Raw genomic sequence first — 19,184 nt, 5'->3', positions numbered from 1 at the left:
TTGCTATTATCAACGACTGGAAAATAATTCAGTCAAAGCACAAAGACATATAAATTCACAAGGAGTTAAATGAAGAGAAATCATTCCAGTAAATGGAGTGATCTTCTCCATTATATGGTGTGCATACTATTTGTAAATGGGGATATTTAATATTGCTGTCTTAAACTTGGCTTAAAGGGTTTGTCCACTTTATCTGTATTTTAATAAATGTGTTTAGAATATGACTTTCTGGTGCTTCCCAATATGTAAATATTCCAGGTTCTCCTACTTGCTGTACTTTTATAGCAGCCTTCCTTATAGACCGCACAGATCTACTCTTCTCAAAATTACTGTTGATAAAGGAGCATGAGACCAGAGTTGTCAATTTGCCTCCACCAATTAAAAAACATGTTTCCTGTGTGAAGTGTTTTTCAATTATAGTAGACTAGACAGATCTGGTCACATGCTTCTCCATAAACTGTCATTTTAAGAACAGGAATGTTGTGCAGTCTCTATCAGGAAGCCTCCACTGAAAAGCAGGTGGTGCATCAGAAAGGAGGAGGTTAACACTGAACTTTTAATATTTTTATATTTGTAAGCACCTCAAATTAATATATGAAATACCTTTAATTAAATAAAGATAAAGTAAGCAACTTGTAATCTAGATAGGTTCAAGATGTGATAGTGTTGCTAAAACTTGCTAGACACGGCAGACACTTTTATTTATTTTATGCCTCTGATCAACTTACTTACTTTTTCCTAACTATACTGTTTTTCAACAAATCTTGGCCCAATTTTAGTGTTGATTTGGCACCTTGTAAGCGCCATTACTTTTCTTTTAGACACAAACATTTATCTGTAAACTGAGGCCCAAAAAGTATCTAAACCACGTAATAAAGCTTATGCAAGGCATGTGCAAAATGTCAACTCTTGTTATATTTAACTTAGTAAGTCTCCTCCATTGTGTTTTAATGTGTCCACTATGTGCATGTGTGTAGTTAATGTAAACATTGGCTTTTGAGGTATGAATATTCCTGGCTTATTATTAATACTTTGATAATTCTATGGTTGGGATGTGATTACTAAGGTATTAGAGTACCAACATAATACCAACCTATTTTATGTTATATTATTCTGTCATTCAGTTGGCAAAGTACAATTTTGTTTAAAATATGGACGGCCTAAAGGAAATGCTGTGTATGTTGCTTTCTGTAACTGGATGGAAAAGGTTTGTGAACCTCGAAAAAAAATGAATTTGTAATTGACCGGTTAATTGGCTGTTGCGAGTGTAGGGATTTCCATAATGGATTAGAGAAATAAATGTGTTTTGTGCTAATCAATATCTTTAAGCACTGATTGTGCTCATATGGACTTAAGGTGCTTAAAATAAAAATCCACCTTGATTCAAATCTCTAGAATTTACTACTCCTTTTTTTGTAAGTTTACATTGGAAGATTTGATAAGACAGAGTGATCATTATAGAGTTTTTGGCCTGGTAACAAAATTGTAGAAAGGCAAGAGATTCACTTATCAACATTGAAATTGCAACAGCAAGAACAAAACGTTATGGAATTATAGAATCACACAATGTTAATGATATGTGAATGATGGAAAAATGTAAACAAATGCTTCAAAACATTCTAATATATTTAGTAACTTGTATGAGTGCCATGAGCATGAACACAGGCACTTGCATGGTTTGGAATGCTATCATTAAGGTTAATAATTGTTGTCTGATGTATATTCTATCATACAGAATGCTCTTAGCTATTCGAATCATCAAGATCTGCTGCTGACAGCTCTTTTTGCAATTTCTGACCAATGAAGCACCAAAAGTGCTCAATGGGCGACAAGCCCAAGATGCTGCAGGACAGTGCAGCTCATTTAATCTGTTAGCAAATTTTTGTAATATACAGTAAAGCCATAGCCTTAATGATGCTGTAATACATATTAAATTGATTCTTTTGGTAAGGAAATCTTGATGTTGCTCTTCTTTAATCACTATTCAAAGTTTTCTGCTAAATAGATTTTGGTGCATAGTGGCTACACTGTGCACTAGGTCTTCTCTTCCCTCTCTATAATTCCCTGGCCACTCCACCTGTCTCTGGTCGGTGATTGACAGGTCAATGTGGAAATTTCAAACAGAGGTGGTAGATCATTCACAGAATGGAGGTCAGTGGTAGGGTTTGGGGCAGGAAATCACAGACAAAGAGGATAAAACCCAGAGCATAGCCCAGCACCTATGCACCAACATCTATTTAGCAGAAAACTTCAAATGGTGATTAAAGAAGAACAACAAGATGTATTCACTAAAGAATTCAATTTAATATATGTTACAGCACCCTTAAGGCTATGACTTTACTGTACATTACAAAAATGTGCTAATGGGTTAAATGAGCTACACTGCCCTACAGCGTCTTGGGCTTGTCTCCCATTGAACACTTCTGGTGTATCATTGGTCAGAAATTGGGGATTAATTGGGGATTAATAAAGAACTGCAAAGCTGATTTCTTCCCTAAATATTGCAACTTAATGGGTTCTCTTTAAGCCATGAAGTCTGCTCATAGTAGCATAAGCAGTATACAGCTTGGCATTGTCATGTTGAAAAATGGATCCTGGGACACATTCATGTTCCCTAATAAAGAACTCTTTATGACATTACCCAGGCATTCTCCAGACAAACTCTGGCTATCATTGCATTCAACACAGGTCTCATCGTTGAAGAGGATAGACCTCCATTCCAGTCTCCATTGCCATGTTGCTATGCATAGCGCTAAGTGTGGTGGCGTGAGGTCAATAGAACTACTGTAGCTGGATATTTGCCTCAGAGCACTAATTCTTTATCATGGTTTGTACAGACACTGTTTGATGCCTTAGGCTTGGTATATGATCTCTAATTTTACTAGCAATGCAGGATGAATTATTTCATGCCATTCTTCAATCTGACAAGACCATGTGGGCAACGCCATGAAAAGGCCTTCACAAGAGAATGTGACATTTTTCCAAGAACCATTTTTCAACACAATCACACAGGCCACATTTTGCTCATGTTATCATGCAGTTTCTTCAGACTTCTCTACCATTGATCACATCTGGTTTGGAATTGCAATTGCAAGAGACTGGCCAGAAGTGGATCTTGGTAACTTATGACCGTAACTGCATTCTGCATGACAAAACATTCACCAGACAACCATTAACTACTTAATTGATATCACGTGAAGGTATGTAAGTGCATGTATTTCTGTTGGGGCATTCACATTCTTTACTAAAAAAATTGAGATGGTTTGAAAATTATGCTTACATATTTTTGTCATTTGGAAATCAACAACATATGTATGGATTCTACAAACTTAATAATTACTCAATTTTTCCTCTTTATTGTTGCAATTTCAATGGTGTATCCATGGGTGATTAAATTTTTTTATTCTGCTTGGCAGATGTGTGATAGTTTGTATAAGCTTTAGCTAAATAATATACTTGGAGCCACAATTATAAAATGTTTTGACAGCGTGACTATCTTTTGAGGATTCTGAAAAGAATAAAGTCCTACAATGAATTATACCACTGCAACTTTTGAAGGGGCAGAATTTAAATGATTCTTTTACATCTAGACAAAAAAAGCTGAAATTTTATGATTGAAATTATTATAAGTTATTCTGCTAAAAGTTCTAAAATCCTTTGTTTTTGCTATATATTCCTTAGCTGTGGTATTTCCTTTTGTCTCTTCCACCACGAGGAAAAATTCAATACAAATTTGGAAAATCTTGCTGGAATTAAAGGCTAAACAACCATAATTAATATTGTTTTTTTTGCATCTGTATTCTTTGTCTTTATATTAAGATAAACTTTTAGGCTGAAACAATCTAATCTGAAAAACGGGTAAAACTGTTATGTGTCATTTAGAACTAGTAAAATAGTTGGGTAACTACTTCTTGATATGTAAATGTGAAAAATCTGGTCCTGTAATAATGTGTTTCTGTAATTATCCTGCATTGTTGTTTTGTTCCTTAAGAAATCATAATGCCTGCTTTCCTGACTGTAATTCCAATTTTCTTTTTTTGTCCCAGTAATTAATCCCTCTTTACTAAGAAATGTAGTCTATCTAATAACTGAGATTACTCTTTAACCCCTTCATGACTGGGGGATTTTTCGTTTTTCCGTGTTCGTTTTTCGCTCCCCTCCTTCCCAGAGCCATAACTTTTTATTTTTCCGTCAATTTGGCCATGTGAGGGCTTATTTTTTGCGGGACGAGTTGTACTTTTGAACGACATCATTGGTTTTAGCATGTTGTGTACTAGAAAACGGGAAAAAAATTCCAAGTGCGGTGAAATTGCAAAAAAAGTGCAATCCCACATTGGTTTTTTTGTTTGGCTTTTTTGCTAGGTTCACTAAATGCTAAAACTGACCTGCCATTATGATTCTCCAGGTCATTACGAGTTCATAGACACCAAACATGACTAGGTTATTTTTTATCTAAGTGGTGAAAAAAAATTCCAAACTTTGCTAAAAAAAAAAAAAAAAAATTGCGCCATTTTCCGATACTCGTAGCGTCTCCAATTTTCATCATCTGGGGTCGGTTGAGGGCTTATTTTTTGCGTGCCGAGATGATGTTTTTAATGATAGCATTTCGGTGCAGATACGTTCTTTTGATCGCCCGTTATTGCATTTTAATGCAATGTCCCGGCGACCAAAAAAACGTAATTCTGGCGTTTCGAGTTTTTTTCCCGCTACGCTTTTTAGCGATAAGGTTAATACTTTTTTTTAATTGATAGATCGGGCGATTCTGAGCGCGGCGATACCAAACATGCGTAGATTTGATATTTTTTTTATTGATTTATTTTGATTGGGGCGAAAGGGGGGTGATTTAAACTTTTATGTTTTTTTTATTTTTTTCACATTTTTTTAAACTTTTTTTTTTAACTTTTGCCATGCTTCAATAGCCTCCATGAGAGGCTAGAAGCAGGCACAACCCGATCGGCTCTGCTACATAGCAGCGATCTGCTGATCGCTGCTATGTAGCAGAATTGCACGTGTGCTGTGAGCGCCGACCACAGGGTGGCGCTCACAGCGACGGGCAATCAGTAACCATAGAGGTCTCAAGGACCTCTATGGTTACCATTCACAAGCATCGCCGACCCCCGATCATGTGACGGGGGTCGGCGATGACGTCATTTCCGGCCGCCCGGCCGGAAGCGGTAGTTAAATGCCGCTGTCTGCGTTTGACAGCGGCATTTAACTAGTTAATAGGTGCGGGCAGATCGCGATTCTGCCCGCGCCTATTACGGGCACATGTCAGCTGTTCAAAACAGCTGACATGTCCCGGCTTTGGTGCGGGCTCACCGCGGAGCCCTGCATCAAAGCAGGGGAGCCGGCATCGGACGGTATAGTACGTCCGATGCCGGTAAGGGGTTAAGAAGATTATACTAATAAAAGAACATGGACAAAGAGAAATATGCATATGTTTTATCTCATAGCGATCATTATTAAATAATTTAATTTGGCTATTTGTGTCTAGAGCACAGTCTGTTGAATAAAAAATGAAAAAACAATAATGTATCTTGTTATAAAGATTTGCTTCTACTCTTATTCAATAGAATAGCATGCTGATTGGAAGTCTGTTATTGTATATTCAAAATTGTTTCAGCGTATATTTTCAGTATTCTTTCATAAAGACTAGATGATTGCAGCAGAATTTTATTTTTTTTAAGGAAGATCAATCGGGTGTTCATTAATATCACACTATTACAACTACTTCTACATACTGCATGCTCACTGCTAACTTACAGTTTAGTAAAAGGAGCCACTTGGCTGCTATTTTACCTCCGTATGCCTTCAATTTCATAGAGAAGAATACAGAGGTCTTTTCAGTAAACATCTGTATTTAGAAGAAATGTGTCATCTACATTTGAACACTGTAATAAAAAGGTAATGTCTAGATATAAGATAATGTCTAGAGAATAGATAATCTTCAGAAATTCAAATTTGCCATCTTTGAAAATTTTTACCCAAAATTGATTTGCAGCAAATTGATTTGCTGAATTGGCAATAATGGAAAAACTACAGTTGTGTGATGCTAGTCATTACTCACGGACAGGCGGTGAGGCAGAAGAGCCAGACATTCCGAGGTCAATACCGAGAGAGTACGTAAATACCCAAGGGAAAAGACAAAGGCATAAGTCAGGGCATAGTCCAAGGTCAATAACAAGAGATAGCAGAGCAAAAGTTGAAGGTCAAAACCAAAGGGTAGTCAGAATACAGTCCAACGGGTCAGGCAGCAGAAGATCAGAACTCAGAGCAACAGAATCAGGCTAACACTCAGCAAGAAGCATAAACTACGTCTGGCAGGGATCAGGGGCAGACAGCTCAGTTAAGTAACTATGCGAATACTAGAACACCGAACACCTGCAAAAAGTCTCGCATGCCCCAGTCACAGATTGGACAACCAAGCTGTCAATCAAGACACAGACAGCTCAGCAAGACAGTTTCCACAGCATAACATTCATTCACTGAGCGGAGGAATCCTCACAAATTGCCTAAAAAAGACTCTAAGGTCTCAAAACAATATAAAACCATTTTGAGCTTCTTAATGCAAACATATGACACAGCCTTATTATTGTCCAAGTGACCTCAACATATATGAGTATAGGTGAATAGTAACGGTGATAACCAAGAGCCAATTTAATACCTAACTGCGCTAACAGGCTCTTAATGCTTCTTAAAATATAAAAGTAATCCAACATTTCTTTTGACAGAAGTTGCTTGCCTTGCTGTTATTTATAAACAGATGGTACACGTGGAAAAAACACGGCTTTCTGGCAAGAAATGATCCAAAAATTATTCCTATATTTGGGACTAGCAAAATTTCTGCTGAGAAATTGAAGAAACAATGGGTTTAAGAGAAAAAAAAATCCTGTCCAAAATAATCACTTTTTGGGAGCAATTTTATATTCATTTACGCTGTAGAGGATATGGTTTCCAGCAGCTAAACATTATAGCTATAGAATACAATGGACAGGCAGGAGATTTGTGGCTGTCGTTCGGCAGTGGCAGTGGAAACAGCAGCACATTATGAAATTTGTTGGGACAAAACAGAAGGTTTATGGCTTGGTAGGTCCATCAATGGCAGCCTTGTTAACAAGAGTTAAGAATAGCCATAGAATACAATGGACAGGTAAGGGATGTGTGACTGTCTTCACATGCAACAGCAGCAGTAGCACAGTGCAGAAAATGAGGGGAGAGTCAAGGGGACATATGAATGTGTAGTGTCAGCAGTCACACAGTATAAATATATCCTTATGGAAAGGCAAGAGGTGCCTGGCTAGACTGTGAACATGGGCATTGGCACAGGCAGCAGATCAGAGTAGAGCACAATGGATAGATAAGAAAATGCTACAGTCGATCTCATCATTGGCATCAGTTTAAGGTGAATGAAAGTCTACACTAAGCCATGCCTTATTCATGGGGTTGATATTTTTTTTCTATATTTTCAACAAAATTCAACTTCACTCTTCTCAAACAGATATAGCAGGAAGTGCTAGGTAGGTACACGTCCAAAAAGGCAGTACCTGCAACAAGGCGCTATATTATTGTGGCATTTATGAATGTAAAACTTGACTAGCATAACAGGTGTGCAAAAAATGACTGCAACACAGAGATAGACAGTTGCAGTTGAATGTCTGTATTTTGGATAACTTTCTTTTATATTAATCCCCCTTCTTTAAAAAAGATTGCATATGAAATACAAAATCTCATTACAGTCGTTTGTGACAAGCAAGCACGTTTTATGGAACTGATGTTGACTTCAGATTTTTTTAAGTAAAAATATTGTGTTGCTTTTCTAGAGCATTCAAAATTATGTCAAAATTTGTAATTCAAAATACAACAGGACAAATGCCAGCGACACCATACACCTCACTGAGTTTGACACTTACTCTATCTCTCTTGTGCACCCGTTATGGCCTGGAGTTTTTGTCTAATGTTTTAGGACTTTCTCTCCATATTTCTATTACTGAGCTGTGACCTTTGATATCTATTATCCTTAATCACCCTAAAATGGCTACTGCATTCTGGTGTTTGGCTTTTATACAAACTTTGGTAGTACCTCCTAATGGGCTGCGCTATACCATGAGATGTGATGGCTATCCGCCTGCATGGCGGCACTTACATTTTTGTGAGACTTCTGTAATCAACTGCAATGTGTAAAATGACACCAGGATTTTTTTGATAAAAATCTAATTACCAATTGTTCAAGAAATTAATAAAATTTGACACAAATTTGATTGGCATTTAATTGAATTAGGAATAATTCCTAGAATTAGGAATATCTTGACAATACCACAGTGTATTAAAGCACCATATGCTTTTTGGGTTATTGATGTGGAATCACAGAAAGATTCATTAAAAATGTGTGACAGTATTTTCTTTTGCATGAATAGATTTATAAAATATATACATTTTTAAATGGACACTGACATTCTAAAACACATTAACATTTTAATTAAAAACAGTACTTTCTAATTTAATACATTTGCAATCTGCTTCTTATATCTCTCCTTTTCCTCCAGGACCGTCCTATCAATCCCAGTGAAAGAAGAACAAGTACAACTACTTTGATAGTTGATGTCCTTGATGGTGATGACCTTGGTCCTAGGTTCCTTCCTTGTAATCCAGTAGCAAATACGCAAGACTGTCGGCCGTTAACTTATAAAGCAATCATACCAGAACTCAGTCCTCCAGTAAGTATGCTTAACACGTTATGTAATATAAAACCATTTTTAAAATATATTATGCTTAAAATACATTAACTAGCAAACAATATTTAGATATCTTGGATTGCATAAAATGAACAACAACGTTACACCTAAAAATTAAATATTGAAATTCCATAATTTTGTATGGGGAAGTTAAGTATTATTTAGCAAATTTTGTGTTGAAAAAAATTGTATTTAGTATTATATCTGATTTTAGAAGCAGATCTGTTAAAGCTTCCATGCAACCCAGTGCACTTTATCTGAGGACACACTATAAAGATAGGGAGATATTGAGCTCAAGGATGCATAGTTTTCTATAATTTGACTCTTTATTTTGTATAGACTGTGTGCAGAATTATTAGGCAAGTTGTATTTTAGAGGATTATTTTTATTATTGATCAACAACTATGTTTTCAATCAACCCAAACGACTCATAAATATCAAAGCTTAATATTTTTGGAAGTTGGAGTGGGTTTTTTTTACATTTGGCTATCGTAGGAGGATATCTGTTTGTGCAGGTAACTATTACTGTGCAGAATTATTAGACAACTTAATCAAAACCAAATATATTCCCATCTCACTTGTTTATTTTCACCAGGTAAACCAATATAACTGCGCAAAATTTAGAAATAATCATTTCTGACATGCAAAAACAAAACCCCAAAAAATGAGTGACCAATATAGCCACCTTTCTTTATGATGACACTCAACAGCCTTCCATCCAAAGATTCTGTCAGTTGCTTGATCTGTTTACGATCAATATTGCGTGCAGCAGCCACCACAGCCTCCAGACACTGTTCCGAGAGGTGGACTATTTTCCCTCCCTGTAGATCTCACATGTTATGAGGGACCACAGGTTCTCTAAGGGGTTCAGATCAGGTGAACAAGGGGGCCATGTCATTATTTTTTCTTCTTTGAGACCTTTACTGGACAGCCACACTGTGGAGTAGTTGGAGGCATGTGATGGAGCATTGTCCTGCATGAAAATCAGGTTTTTCTTGAACGATACCGACTTCTTCCTGTACCGCTGCTTCAAGAAGTTGTCTTCCAGAAACTGGCAGTAGGTCTGGGAGTTGAGCTTCACTCATCCTCAACCCGAAACGGTCTCACAAGTTCATCTTTGATGATACCAGCCCATACCAGTAACCCACCTCCACCTTGCTGGCATCTGAGTTAGAGTGCAGCTCTCTGCCCTTTACTGATCCAGCCTCTGGCCCATCCATCTGGCCCATCAAGAGTCACTCTCATTTCATCAGTCCATAAAACCTTTGAAAGTCAGTCTTAAGATATTTCTTGGCCCAGTCTTGACGTTTTATCTTATGTTTCTTGTTCACAGGTGGTCATTTTTCAGCCTTCCTTACCTTGGCCATGTCACACACCTCTTGCTTTTTGCTACTCCAGTAAAGTTGCAGCTCTGAAATATGGCAAAACTGGTGGCAAATGGCATCTTGGAAGCCTCACGCTAGATTTTCCTCAATTCATGGACAGTTATTTTGCGCCTTTTTTGCCAACACGCTTTTTGTGACCCTGTTTGCTATTTCCCATGAAACGCTTGATTGCTTGGTGATCACGCTTCTAAAGTTTGGCAATTTCAAGACTGCTGAATCCCTCTGCAAGACGTCTCACAATTTCTCTCTTCTGACCCCTTTTGCCAAAGGAAAGGAAGTTGCCTAATAATTAAGCACACCTTATATAGGGTGTTGATGTCATTAGACAACACCCCTCCTCATTACAGAGATGCACATCACCTGATTTACTTAATTTGTAGTTGGCTCTCAAGTCTGAACAGCTTGGAGTAGGACAACATGTATAAAAAGTATCATGTGATCAAAATACAACTTGCCTAATAATTCTGAACACAGTGTATTAAGCTTTTTAAAATCTGCATAGACTAGTAAAAAGCTTGAGAAATTTACTTTCTTCATCTACATGTATGATTTTTTCTAGATTATGTTACCAATCATTCTGTGAGTGATGAGTCTATTTCTATCTGGTTATTAGGATCCAAGGGGTAACATTTCTCCTTGCAGAGAGTAACATGTCAAGCATGTCGAGATGAGGAAACTTTTAAGCTGCAATGCTCCTCTGAGAAATATGCAAATTGTTTCTTCAGAGATGAAGATAATTAGAACTCTAGTGTCACCTATAGGAAGTAGCCATCCTAGAAGTCAATATCGACCCTTTATCAAGCCTAGTCCTCTTCCTCTCTGAAGAGACAATTTGCATATTTCCCAGAGGAGCATTGTTGCTAAAAAGTCTCCTCATCTCAGCTTTCTTGACATGTCATTTTCCGCAAGGATTATCCCTTTGATCCTGGTCAGACGCCTCTCACACAGCCAAACCAGATCTCACACTTTCCACTGACGCGGTGCAGTACCCCAAAATACACTGTCTGCAAATTGAGATTCTTGTTTTGGCTTTTATACTAAGTCATGTGACAAGGCTCGTTAAAGGGTTGACATTGATTTTTAGGATTGCTATTTCCTATATGTAGCACTAGGGTTCTAGTCCTCTTCCCCTCTGAAGAGACAATCTGCATATCTGATTTTTAAAAACACTGGAGAAGAAATGCTTCAGAAAAGATAATGATCTCAAAAATGCTAATCTATATATGGGGACATTTAAGTTGAAAATATAAAATTGTTAAAATTGTACAATTTTGTTTGGTACAATCATAGAATCATATAATCATAGAACTATAGATTCATAGAAACATGGAATCATGAAACTCTATTCATTCAAGAACTCTGTTTTCATCTTACCCTAAAGATCATATTGATGACTTACAGGAGTTGCTCACCTTTGGGGACAATTGTTTTTCTTACTGTAATACATGTATTTGGGGCTGAAAAACTACTTTACAATTTGGTTTCACTAAAATTTTTGCATGGTTTGCCTCCTTTAGCGCTGTATTACACCATCTTTTCTGTGGCTGCAAGATGAGGTAGCAGGGTCGGCCATATTACTTTATTTTATCAGAAGTGTTGAGGATGTGATTATGTGGCACTTGCTCTTATTGGGGAATCGTTCCTCACAAACTGCACAGCTCTTCAGTCCATGAAATGTCTGCTGTTGGAGCAACATGTGATCAAACCTGTTTTTAAATAAAACTCCAATACGAAAATAATTTCTAAGGCCAATTGCATGCATTTAAGAAGAAAAATATCCACAAATGTGGACAACCCCTTTAAGGATTCCTTCACAATAAACCTATACATTATTTTTCTATTGGCCCAAAATAACTCAATACCTCCCTTTACTTGTCATCTTGTTGTATAGAATGGCTTTGGGCAATTATTGTAGCAGTAGTGGTGGCCAACAGAAGCCAATAAAAAAAAGTCTACTGCACCGATGCACTGTATTAACTAACCTTAAAACAATGACAGCATAAGTGCACTCTATTTACATGTGCGTTTTTCCTTTTTTGGAAATGCGTTTTCTTTTTTTTTATTACATTTTCATTTAGTGATATTATTGCATTGAGCTATTTTAATGCTCACATCAATATTGTATATTAAATGCAGTCTGTTAAAAAGGTAGTATCCCTTAACTATATAGAGGGACCTCAATTTTGATTGCCCTTTATATGTCATAACAAACAGACTCAAAAGTAGCACCCAATCTGTTTAAACCTGGTCTATCAATATTTATTATGAATATATATATATATATATATATATATATATGTGTGTATATATATATACATATATATAAATATATATATATATATATATATATATATATATATATATATATTTATATATATATATATATATATATGTATTTCCCATATGTAATCTAAGAGCAGCATGTTATAGGGGCTAAAACCCTGATTTCAGTAATGTATCACTTGGTGGTCTACTTGTGGTCACTTTGATACAATCACAGTTTTCTCTGCTCAGGATGCTGAGCCTTGATAACCATGTCCTTCCCACTGATTAGCAGCTGTCAGTGTACAGTGTAAATTGACAGAAAGCTGCAAATCAGGGGTGGGTTCAAACAAGTAGATTAAAGGACATGTGGCAGCTTGTCCATTAGTGATAATTTCCTGCTGGTAAAACACTCATTTTATTGAAAAGCAACACACAGCCCAGTAAGTGACACATCATTGGAGTCAAACTCTCAGCCCATACAGCATGCTTCTCTCAGATTATATAGCAGAAACTTGCTGACAAATTCCTTTTAAGTAAAATAGATATTTTACAAACCTGGGAATAATTGTTTTAATTTTTCATCTCACAACAATATTTAACCACTTCACCACCTTGGGATATTCCGTTTTTTGCATTTTAATTTTTTTTGCTCAACTTATTCCCAGAGCCATAACTTTTTCCATCAATATTGCTTCGCAGTAGCATCTAACGGATCTCCTATAAATAGTACTGCGCAAGCGCGGCCGGTGTCATTTTCAGCCTGATTATTTTTGCCATCCTGGAGGAGTATGCAAATAGCTGGGTAAATAATCCAATAAAGTGTAAATAGAGAAATAGCAATTGGATCCTATTAAAACTTAACCTTTAATATTTAAGGTAATATAAAACCTAGAGTCATACAAAAAATGCAAAAAAATGCACCACTAAAAGAGAAGAAAAAGGAAGGGGAAACCTAGTGATGTTTGCCCTATAAACCGTACACAGAAAGAGAGGACATACAAAGCAAACAAATATAGAGGATAAAATGACAGTACTATTGACCCTGCTGGGAAAAATATATATACAGGGAGATGATGTAAATTGTACAGTACAGGTGTACCTATAAAAGGTGCACACGGTGTAGCCCACACTGTTGTGTAAGGAGGCTTAATGCCAATTGTGCTTGTACTAGTATAGACACAAAGGAATGTTATTATGCTATATACCAAAATGTACAGATAGGGGCCATACTGATGTCTGTCAGAGAACCGGGTTGCAGCCTTACACTATATCAAGGAGTGCCCCCTATATTTCACATTAGTGTCTCATTTGACATATATACCCCTTAAGCAGAACATAGTCCGCAGTGTTTAGACAATGGTACACTTATACATAAATGAACCTAGGCGTCTTATCATTACCTTATAGTGACTGTCAGATATAGCAGCTAAAGAGCGAGAGACTTCCAATGCCATAAATAAACATAGCCCCAATGCAAACACAGAACACACATTATTCTGGAACCATGCTGTCTCATCAATAATTAATGAGCGTTCCTTTGTGGTTGATTTGCGGGCAAAATGTATGTAAATTCATTAGCATGCCGGCCAATTTTGGAGCCGCATATGTAGGAAGGTAAAAAGGCCACAAATGTGGGTGGATCTCACCGCATATAGGAGAGGTACTATTGAGCCTGTAATCTCTCACAAGCGATGAGACAGGAACATGGAAGCCCCAGCTTAGCGTCTCCCGACGCGTTTCATCGTGATCGAATCATCAGGGGAGGTTGATATATTACATCTGCCGCTCTTACCGGTCTCCCCCGTTCTGTGTAATTTCAAGGTTTGGAGCTATGGCGCGTCAGGGAGGCTCCGCCCCAGCGTGTGACGCGTCCTAAGGTTCAGAGAACTATTACCGGTATCATCTGGAGCGCACATCCGGGTAGTGGAGCGCACGTATCCCAGGGAGGTGGAACGCAAGCGTTCCCCCATACCGGGACGCGGCGCTCGTACGGACTATTAGCTTGATTGCTCCTATACCTTGATATTGGGGGACATTTTAAATGTACTGGTGAGTATCAAAACAGCACATGCTGACCCCAAATTGTACCGTGCACACATATAGTGAATGTCAGAATATACATAACAGGCATTCTTATGTGCACTGGACATTAAAGACAAGACCGGCGCCATATAAAAGCGCCTATTCTTGTGCCCATATGGCATGATTCAGGTTAATACCCACATCTGATTGTGACACTTACAGAAGCAGTCAGTGGTACCAGGTACAGAATATTGTTGTTGGATACGGTCTGGATAAGGATACGAGATTCTGAGAGAGGGATGGTCATAGTCATGGCCATCATGGGAAATAGTAATTAAAAATGCAATTAAATATTCCATATGACCTGTGTACGGGACACCACAGTATAAAAGGGAAAGAAAAACGGATATAGGGAGTGAAAAAGGGGAAACCGACAGCCTATTTTAACCCTATATATGTGGTGGCCTATTCTATCTATGCCCTGCCTATCGTGGAGGTTGGCACCCTAAAGAAGAAACCTGCGCATATGTCGCCCCCACTCAACGACGGCTGTCCCAAACTATATATCCCTGTTGTTCCCTAAAAAAAGGGGGGGGGGACAGATCTAGGATAGTATAGTATATAATGCAGCCGTAGATACATCTCAAATAGCTCACAAATATATCATTCCATACCTAAAAACTGTTCCCTGCCTGACGCGGGGGTTGGCACCCTAAATTCCTACGCCAAGGGCGCCCCCACTCCACGGCGGCTATCCCTGAAAAAACAGTGCCCTAGGGATACAAATGTCATGAATATATAGGGAACAAAAGGTGACATGGCTAAAGAAAGCAGCTATAGGGTTGTAACTCATTCATGCCCAAAGGTTGGACTGTCCTAAAGGTACCTTCACACATAACGATATTGTTAACGATATCGTTGCTATTTGTGACGTAGCAACGATATCGTTAATGAAATCGTTATGTGTGACAGCGACCAACGATCAGGCCCCTGCTGGGAGATCGTTGGTCGCTGAACAAAGTCCAGAACTTTATTTCGTCGCTGGACTCCCTGGAGACATCGCTGGATCGGCGTGTGTGACACCGATCCAGCGATGTCTTCACTGGTAACCAGGGTAAACATCGGGTAACTAAGCGCAGGGCCGCGCTTAGTAACCCGATGTTTACCCTGGTTACCATGCTAAAAGTAAAAAAAAACAAACACTACATACTTACCTACCGCTGTCTGTCCTCCAGCGCTGTGCTCTGCACTCCTCCTGTACTGTCTGTGAGCCGGAAAGCAGAGCGGTGACGTCACCGCTCTGCTTTCCGGCTCCCAGCCAGTACAGGAGGAGAGCAGAGAAGCAGAGCACAGCGCTGGAGGACAGACAGCGATAGGTAAGTATCTAGTGTTTGTTTTTTTTTACTTTTAGCATGGTAACCAGGGTAAACATCGGGTTACTAAGCGCGGCCCTGCGCTTAGTTACCCGATGTTTACCCTGGTTACCGGCATCGTTGGTCGCTGGAGAGCGGTCTGTGTGACAGCTCTCCAGCGACCAAACAGCGACGCTGCAGCGATCCGGATCGTTGTCGGTATCGCTGCAGCGTCGCTAAATGTGAAGGGGCCTTAAGAGTGAAGATCCATCTGCTTTCTTTCTGTAGGATTAGTTTATCCCAATCCCCTCCTCTTTCCGGTGGTAATATTTTATCTATCCCCACAAAAAAGATTTTTTTTCGGGTTACCCTGATGAAAACGGTTCATGTGGGTTGCTACAGGGGTTTCTCTCTTGTTAGCAATGTCACGGAGATGCTCTCCAATTCTTTTTTGGAATTCTCTTTTGGTCTTCCCAACATATTCCAACCCACACTCACAGGTAGCTTTATATATAACCCCTTTTGTGCGACAGTTGATGAAATGTCGAATGGAGTAGGTGGTATTCGTGACATTGCTACAGAAGACTTTTGTGGATGTGATTGCGGCACAAGCTTTGCATCCCCCACACTTGTAGCAACCTTTCGTTTGATTCATCAGGGTAGGACTATTTGCCGGCTGAAAATGGCTGTGAACCAATCTATCTGCTAATGACCTGCCTTTTTTGTAGGTAATTTGGGGATAAGTCGAGATATGTTTCTTAATATCTCTATCCATCTGGAGTATGGGCCAATGCTTGAATAAAATATTTCTTATGTCGTCGGCCCCATTGGAGAACCTAGTGATGAACCGAATTATGTTCTCCCCATCAGGTTTGTCTTTTGGTGTCAATAGTTGTCTTCTTTCTTTTTATAGGCCTTTTTCAAAATCCCTTCCGGATAGCCCCTCTTTAAAAATCTTTTTTTAAGGTCATCTGCTTGTTCATGGAAGGAGTCCATATCGGAGCAATTCCTCCGTATTCTCAGATACTGCCCCTTCGGGATGCCTCTTTTTAACGGGATGGGATGATTACTTTCCCATCTGAGAAGAGAGTTTGTAGCTGTCTCTTTTCTGTGAGTCTTAGTTTTTATCTCACCGTCTGTCATCTTTTCAATACAGATATCCAAAAATGCTAGCTTTGTTGGACTGGTCTCATAGGTAAAATGTAGGCCTATATTGTTAATGTTCAGGCCCTCAACAAAGCTGCCAAAATCAGCAGCATCACCTCGCCAAATTACCAAAACATCATCGATGTACCTTAACCACAGAACTATCCTCTCGTCTGGGTGGTACATCGAATCGTTAAAGACCACTGTTTCCTCCCACCAGCCCAGGAGCAGGTTGGCATACGAAGGCGCACAAGGGCTGCCCATCGCGGTGCCCCTGAGCTGGTGGAAGTACTTGCGGTCGAAGAGAAATACATTCCTGGTCAAACAAAATTCCAGGGCTTCTAAAACAAACTCGTTATGTTTTTCAAATTGAATGCCTCTGGTACTTAGATAGTGGTTCACAGCCGTAAGACCCTTATCATGAGGGATGGATGAGTATAGTGCCTCTACATCTATACTTCCAAGTATCATGTCAGGGTCTAGGTAAATGCCGTCTAATTTGCCCAGAAGGTCTGTGGTGTCCCGTACAAAGGAATTCAAGGAAACAACAAAAGGTTTTAAAATCTCGTCTATGTATATACCCAATTTTTCCGTCAGGCTATTATTGCCTGAGACTATAGGTCTCCCTTTCAAGGGATTTGTACCCTTGTGGATCTTGGGAAGACAATAAAAAGTTGGAACCACAGGATTGTTGGGTATCAAAAAATCTCTCTCGTCTCTACCTATCACACCATCACTGTACCCTTTTCCGATGATAGACTTCAGTTCATCCAGAAAATCACCCAAGGGGTTTCTGGTTAGAACACTATAGTCTTCCTTATTGTCCAGTAGCGAAAGGCATAGAGTATGGTAATCTGTTGTGTTCATAACCACAACATTACCCCCTTTGTCAGAGGGTTTTATGGTAATGCTTTTATCTTGCTCCAAATTGCACAGGCATGCCATTTCGCCCCTGGACAAATTATGTGGATTTCTATGCGGCCTTTCAGGTAAATTCATGATATCATCAGTGACTAAATTAAGGAAGATGTCTATGGAACTCAGATCCCCAGTAGGTGGGAGCATCTTGGAACTCTTATTTTTTAACTTTGTAAATGGGCCCCTCCCATCCATGTTGGGATCTGCATCTCCTAAATGGAATAGAAGATGTACATCCTGTAATAAGTCATCAGTGATGCCTAGTTCCGCACATTGTTTTTTGTCCTCTCTGAGAAAGAATTTCTTCCATTTTAGACGTCTGACAAATAAATTGAGGTCCTTGATTACCTCAAATGAATCCATATCAGAGGTTGGTACAAAAGAAAGACCTTTACTCAATAAATTAGATTCGTCAACACTTAGTGGTCTTGCAGATAGATTAATTACTTGCATATTTATGTGGGTGGATTGGAGCGGCTCTTGTTGTTCCCTCGTCCCCAATTGTTCCCCCTTCCTTTACCTTTGCCCCTTCCCCTCTGTCCACTTGGTCTAGCTTCATTATCAGAGACCTCTGCTTCTGAGGAGGAAATGTCTGTCTCAACTCTTCGTGGAAACTTATTTGTTGAAAATGAGTATGCTTTATTTTCTTTAAATTCTTGTAAATCCCTTATATAGAACTTGTGTTTTTTATCTTTAAGGTGATATTGAAACCTTTCTATAGTATTTTGCAGTTGAGTTTCTTTTTTAGAAAAATCTGGTTCTGATACAAATTTTTTTGTTATTTCAATATGTTCTTTCAATGACTCATTTAAAGCATTGAGATTCAGTTTTTCCTCCTCAAGCAGAAGTCTCATTAGTCTTAGCGAGCTATCTGTTGCTTCTTTCTCCCACTTTGCCAATAAACCGGGATTTTTATAGCGATATCCCGGTGCCAAGGTGATTCTCAAATGTCTCGGGACAATGTTTGATTTTATATAATTTTCTAGGCTCTGTACTTCCCACCAGGAAGCTATTTGATCTTTCTATACCTTCGTGAGCTCCTTGAAGGCCGCATTAAAGGACGGGACATATTTCTTTTGCGTGAAAGTTCTATCCGAAAAAACGTCTTTGGCCTCTGAAAACCACTGATTAGTGTCGATACCCGTAGTGAGGAAACCTGGCATGCCACACTAAATAGTATGCAAATAGCTGGGTAAATAATCCAATAAAGTGTAAATAGAGAAATAGCAATTGGATCCTATTAAAACTTAACCTTTAATATTTAAGGTAATATAAAACCTAGAGTCATACAAAAAATGCAAAAAAATGCACCACTAAAAGAGAAGAAAAAGGAAGGGGAAACCTAGTGACGTGTGCCCTATAAA

At 38.6% G+C, this 19,184-nt stretch overlaps 1 protein-coding gene across 1 annotated transcript in view; it reads left to right on the top strand.

The window, feature by feature from the left end:
- PCDH15 (protocadherin related 15) overlaps positions 1-19,184 on the top strand; it is a 2,320,333-nt gene that overhangs the window by 804,245 nt on the left and 1,496,904 nt on the right. The window contains exon 9 of the mRNA XM_069753541.1: positions 8,544-8,714. Coding sequence (XP_069609642.1) covers positions 8,544-8,714 — 171 coding nt within the window. The remainder of the gene's footprint in view (positions 1-8,543; positions 8,715-19,184) is intronic.

This window comes from Ranitomeya imitator, chromosome 2 (assembly GCF_032444005.1).
Source record: "Ranitomeya imitator isolate aRanImi1 chromosome 2, aRanImi1.pri, whole genome shotgun sequence".
Classification (NCBI taxonomy): Eukaryota; Metazoa; Chordata; class Amphibia; order Anura; family Dendrobatidae; genus Ranitomeya; species Ranitomeya imitator.
This window is presented reverse-complemented; position numbering and strand designations above follow the sequence as displayed.